The sequence below is a fragment of the Mauremys mutica genome, chromosome 8, assembly GCF_020497125.1.
Source record: "Mauremys mutica isolate MM-2020 ecotype Southern chromosome 8, ASM2049712v1, whole genome shotgun sequence".
Classification (NCBI taxonomy): domain Eukaryota; kingdom Metazoa; phylum Chordata; order Testudines; family Geoemydidae; genus Mauremys; species Mauremys mutica.
In genome coordinates, this window is record NC_059079.1 from 91,719,525 (window position 1) to 91,725,524 (window position 6,000).

Below are 6,000 nucleotides of genomic sequence, written 5' to 3' on the forward strand. Positions count from 1 at the left end.
CTAAATCTCCTAGTGAATATCTAGAAATGTGTAAGGGATTAAACGTGGAAAATGCAACATCAAAGGTCTTGGGTCGAGGGGGGAAGCATGACAAAATTCAGGGATATTGGATGTAGCACTCATTCAATTACTACGCTTAGTTAAGTACAGAACGGGAGTGAAGACTGCAGGCCACTAGAATGCTTGTTAATATATGTCATTTAATTGTGAGATTGCTCATATGCCATTTTAACATATGTAGAGTAATATTATCCCTCTTTTGTAGGTCACTATTCTCATAAGTCTGGCTCTTGCGTTCCTTGCCTGCATAGTCTTTCTTGTGGTATACAAAGCCTTTACTTATGATCACAGTTGCCCAGATGGATTTGTTTATAAGGTAAGAGATTCCAGCCAGATAGATTCTATCATCTCTGACAATTCAATTGACTTCATGGTCAGAGTCTAACAGAGCATTTACAAGAATATGTTGAAAAGTGGTCAATGTTTTGGAAAATGTGAACTTCCATCTGCTTCCATCGTTTTATATTGTAATCGTCAGGATTAGATCTCTGTGAATGCCACAAACAAATGTCCCTAAATAATCCCTCATGTTTTGGAATGAATGCACTGCAGCTGAATTTTGGGTTTGCTTCCCACAAACATTTAAGTGATCAAGTTTTTCTGGCATAAATGTTCATGCAAGGCAAATTTCAATGCTGCATGCACGAGTGTCCACTGATACTGATTTGAAATTCGCATGTGCAAGTATTTGAGAGGCATGCTTTTGCACCTCGTCCAGTAGGCCAACAGAAACAAAACCATGTAACTTGTTTGACCAATCACAGCTAACCAACAGATTTTGAATATTAGACAGTCATTGAGAACTGTTTGCTCAGTCCACAGAGTTAAAAAAGTTTGCAAAATACGTCATTGACTCATTATTTACAGCGAATAAATTCATAGAGGCCTTAATTCTTTGGGGATATTCTATGAACAGGAAAAGAGGCTCAGTTATTCGATATATTGTTCCTTGTAAATTATTCTCTTAATGTACATAAAATCAGAGAGGTGAGTCATGACTTTTGAATTCTGAATGTGAATTTCCTCAGAGTTCATGCACTTTGGATTTAGTGTTCTGCTCTGGTCTTTAATCACACTAGAATTGGGGGTGAGGGGAACTGGATGGCTAAGAGGCATGCTAATTATAAATGGGGCCCTTCACCTCCAGGTCACCACTATCAATCTGAGCAGGTTGGACCAAAGGTTCTTACCATTTGTTGGCTCTTCTGTGGCCTATACAAAGCAAATTGGTTTTCTCAGTACAGTTCTTAGTGGACAAGGGTCCACATTACAGCAGTAGAGACTAGTTGGCAGCCTCAGCACAGAGGAGAAGCACAGAAAGGGCCATGGAGACTGAACTGGCCACTCATCTCTAGGGCTGGTCTTCCTGCAGGTCAGAGATAAGGCACGGTAGCAGGGTAGCACATAAGCAGCTTACATTGCTTCTGCCTGGCCTGTATCTGTTCTACGGATTAATAGAGAACGTCAGTCTGCAGGGCTGTCAATCCAACACTTGGAGAGCTAACCAACATCCTCTCCCAGTACCGCTGCCAGATGCCTGATCTTAGTGCGTTCCAGTGCCATGCCAGAGCAGCAGGATCCCCATTCTGTAATTCTGGTTCTGTTTCACAGAATGAAACCAGTCTTAATCAGGGCTGCCAATTCCAGCAGGTTTTGACATCTGTTGACCCTGTCTCAGTGCCCCGTGCTATCTAATGTTTCTGGGCATCCCCCAAGCTTTTTGTCAATGGAGGAGCACATATGTTTCCATTGGCACAAGTAGCCCAATTGCTATGAACCAGTGAGATGAGTCTGTCATCCACATGAGAACGAACTGGGAGTTTAAAATAAATGTTAAGTAATGTGACTGCTACTTACTTGTCCTGCTTTTTCCCTCTCTCCAGCATAAGAGATGTATCCCAGCCTCCCTGGATGCCTATTACTCAGCACAGGATTCCAATTCCCGGGGCAGATTCTATACTGTCATAAGCCATTACAGCATGGCTAAGCAAACCAGCTCACGGTCTGTATCACCCTGGCTTTCTTCGGGATCGGTAAACCATGAAGCCAAGGCTGCCAAGACAGAAGGCCATTAAAACTACTCAGTGGTGACGGGAGGGGTTGGGAGTAGGGAAACAACACCGTGTCTATGAAGTATCGCTCTGCCTCAGAGAGGGCGCAGTGCTAACAGCACAAGAAGAAGAAATGAAACTCAAGTGCAGGAGTCATCTTAATTGATATTTCTTTTCGTGCATTGTTCTCGTTGATTTGTAACCGGGCCAAGCTCTTGTACAAAGGCATGTTTGATGTTAACTGTAACTTTACGATGTAAAAATATTTTTAAAATCATTGCTTAAATATTTGTTAGAAAAATAAATGAAAAAACAAAAAAAGCAAATTCAGAAAACAACCAGAGAGGATGGAATCAAGCAAAGAGAATCTCCCATAAACTGTATCTTTGGCAGAAAGGTGTGACCCTAGAGCAGTATGTAACGGAAGAACATTTAAATACCTTGTTTGACATGCAGGGGTAGGGGGAAGTCTTTTACGAATCATGTCACTGGGTAGTTAAACTTGCCAGAGCAGGGTCCTTCTACTGGCAAACTGAGCTGCGCAAAATACGGTATCAGCATTAGTTTGTGGCCAGAGAAGTACACACGCATGTGTGTTCAGTCTGAGGCCTGAATTAAAAACAGAAAGATCTAAGGATTTGGAATACACAGTCATGGTATTGGAGATCTTCAGTGGGTTTGTCAGGATTAAGTATTTTGGACATAGAGCAGGAGAAGGAAGCTGTTGTGTTTAAATCTCTTCAGCACAGGACCGGGAGTCAGGCTCTATTGCCAGTTCTGCCACAGATTACCTGTGTGATCTTGGACAAGTCACATGGGGCCTGAGCACTTCTTTGGAGAGCAAAGAAACAAATAACTTCATTGTAAGTCTAGGATGCTTAGCACCTCGCAGGAGAGGGTTAGCACCTTAAAGGATCAAGCCCCCTCTGTGCCTCATTTCCCCCTTGTCCTTATTTCATGGACACTACTTATGCGGGGATTGTGAGGGTTTGTCTGTTGGTATGTAAAATATTTGGAGAGTTAATGATAGACAGTGCTATCAAAATTCAAAATATGAGTTGACTTATAAACCCGTGAACGTAAAAACAAACCCCAAGCCGAGTCCAGCCCTGTACAGTGTTCAAACACAGCCCAGTATCTAGCATGTAAACTGATCTGAGCAAGCACGTCTGTTTTGTAAGACTTGAGCAAAAGGAATTTTCTTTTCCAGAGCTGCCACCCAAAACATCGCAGTGTGACAGTTAAAATACTTGTGATCGCAGTCAGCTTGAGTTCAAAAGAATAAGCACCAGGAGTAGGACAAGACAGATGTTTGGGTTTGGAGTTTAAGGTTTGCATTTCACCAAGACTGCTGATCAGATTTGTGGGTGTTGCAGGCTAGAAACTGGGAGCCAAACCCACTGGGCAGAGTTTTGTCCTTCATTATGCACACACAGCTGCTAGGGGTTTGAATGGGACTAGCCTGGTGTAAATGGGGGCAGGACTGAGCTGACAGGAGTCATGATAAGCAATTGTATAGTATAGCTAAAACTGTAGTGCCAAACCCCATCGTCTGGCTCCCCCTTCCTCCATATTTCACCTGTAAATTCATTTCTCACTTGAAATGTACAAACCCCACCACAGAAAAATCAAAACTCCGACAAACGACTGAACAATTTATAATTTTGTGGTGTGTGTTTTGTCAGTAGGTAGCGGAGACTGAAGTATTTTTTGGTGTAATTCTTGAACTTTTCTGACAGGAAAAATAAAGCTAGATGTGTCTGAGAGTCTCAACTGCCCCGAAGGGTTTCTTTCGTCTGTGTCCTGCTGTCATGCTGTGAAGAGGGAGCAGTGGGAATGTTTGTGTGCACGGAGCTGCTGGGTGTGGTGGTGGCAGAGACGTCTACTCTGTATTGGTGGAAATGGAAATGTTTGGAAGCTTCAGAGGTTGTTCAGAACTCACTTGCATTTATTGCTGGTGGGGGGAACCTCACACACTTTTATTTGTTTGTTTGCTTGTTTTTCAGCTGAAAAAACCCTTCAAAACAAGAGGGGCTTGAATCATTCTGGCTTTAGTGTGGGTGCATCTACTGGATCATCTGATTCTCAGTTACATAAGGCCCCGTTTTCATTGCTCTGGCAAAATAAAAGGACAGAAATATCACAGTGGACTGCTGCAGCCTGCATGGAGCTGGCATACAGGTTCAATGCCATCCCTGATCCTAGTGTAGGGGGCAAGTCAGGGAGTATAGGCTGGAGGTGGGGAATAGAAGGGGAGGGAGCAAGGAGGGGTTGTAGCCAGAGTACACTGTGCTATGGCTATTCTTTGCTGGGCCCTGGGAAGGATAGTGTACCTTAGAGTAGCCCTGTGGCTACTCTAATTTACACCAGGGCTGGGTATGCTGCCAACTGCTTCAAGTTCAGGGAAGGAGAGCACAAAAGCATAAACAACCTCCATCCCACTCACCCTGTCCCTCTAATTTCTGCCCCAAACACAGAAAGGAGGGAACTGAGGATAGGGTACAACAATCTCTACAGGTTTGAAAGCTATTACCCCCATTTTAAGTACGGAGAATGTTTCTCAGATTGGTAGAATCTTTCAAGGAAACTTTGTCAGTAGTGTACTTTGACCACCCTTCCGTGGACACCAGTAAGAGTGTTGTCTATGTATGTACTGGGCTCAATAATAATGAGCAATGTTACAAGAGAATGGTACATGAAACCACACATACACATATTACAGCCCATCTCTAGTTTTTGTATCAAGAGCCTGGATCTGGCCGCCCCTGAACTTTGGATCTATAGCCAAGCTTTGTGGCTTGGTTTCTAGCAAAAACATTTCCTTAAATTCACCCAGTAGCTCTTTGAAATGGAATGACACTGTCTTTAAAGTTGCTAGTTTCTGCAGGCTCATGAAATGCTTTATAATGTTCCAATAAAACCTCTGGATGATTTCCCTTTTTGAAAAGCTCGGTTGTGAAATTGAGCCACTGTAGAAGAGGAATCAGTGGTATTATAGGTCACCACAGAGAACCTGTGAAATGCATTAAAAAGGATATAGTGCTCTCTTCCAAACTGAGTCACATTGTAATGACTGGTATTTCTATTGCATCTCTCATGGTAATACCTTAGTCCACTGTTTACTTTGATCAAAATCCCAGGAATCAAATTATTTGTATTCTTGGGTGGAAGGTATAATTGGATAAACCGAGTCAGTGGCAATAAAAAGTTTTTATTTAATAAAGGAAGAACCAAAATTGTTTATGGAACAGAACAAAAAAGGGCTCAAGGGAGACACAGGGGCAGTAAAAGACAGCTACAGCTAAAAGTTTAATCATTCAGCTCATTGCCATTGACACGATTACCACGGTCTATGTTCAAGCTGCAATATAAATTCTAAGTTCAGCCACTTATTTTAGTCCCAGGAATGGGAAGAGACTTGATTGCTATTGCAGCACCTATCCTCTAGTGTTTTAAACAAAATGTTTAAAAGCTGCCACTCTTTTATTTTCAGTGGATGGTTAGAGCATCTTGCTCAGCCGGGGTCAATGGGCTCTTCTTGTCTCAGCACCACACTGCTTGCTGCCTTTCATGAAATCCAGAGTTCCTAGCATACACCCAGTGTCTCTGTAGAAGGGTGCTTTGTTCTGGGGAAGACCTCCTATGAAAGGACTAGGTCTGCTTTAATTCATTATGGTAACCTCCACTGTTGTATTTACGCTCACACAGTTATTTACCTGGGGCATATTATCAGCATATCGGATGCTACCAAAGTAGCACTGCAATTACTCTTATCAATAAACCTAATTGCCTCCTGGCTAAGTCAGCTGCTCAATATACTCCCCTTCCTGCTGCTTCCTCCATTTGACTATTACTTTTCTTTGTGTTGATTTCTACACAAAACCCTCAT

General features: G+C 42.6%; 1 protein-coding gene across 1 annotated transcript in view; it reads left to right on the forward strand.

Annotated features, from left to right (window-relative positions):
• NSG2 (neuronal vesicle trafficking associated 2) overlaps window positions 1-3,893 on the forward strand; it is a 44,277-nt gene extending 40,384 nt beyond the window's left edge. Inside the window, exons 3-4 of the mRNA XM_045028542.1 lie at window positions 266-376; window positions 1,944-3,893. Of these exons, the coding sequence (XP_044884477.1) occupies window positions 266-376; window positions 1,944-2,135 (303 nt within the window). The 3' untranslated portion in view covers window positions 2,136-3,893. The remainder of the gene's footprint in view (window positions 1-265; window positions 377-1,943) is intronic.
• Window positions 3,894-6,000: the final 2,107 nt, after the last annotated feature.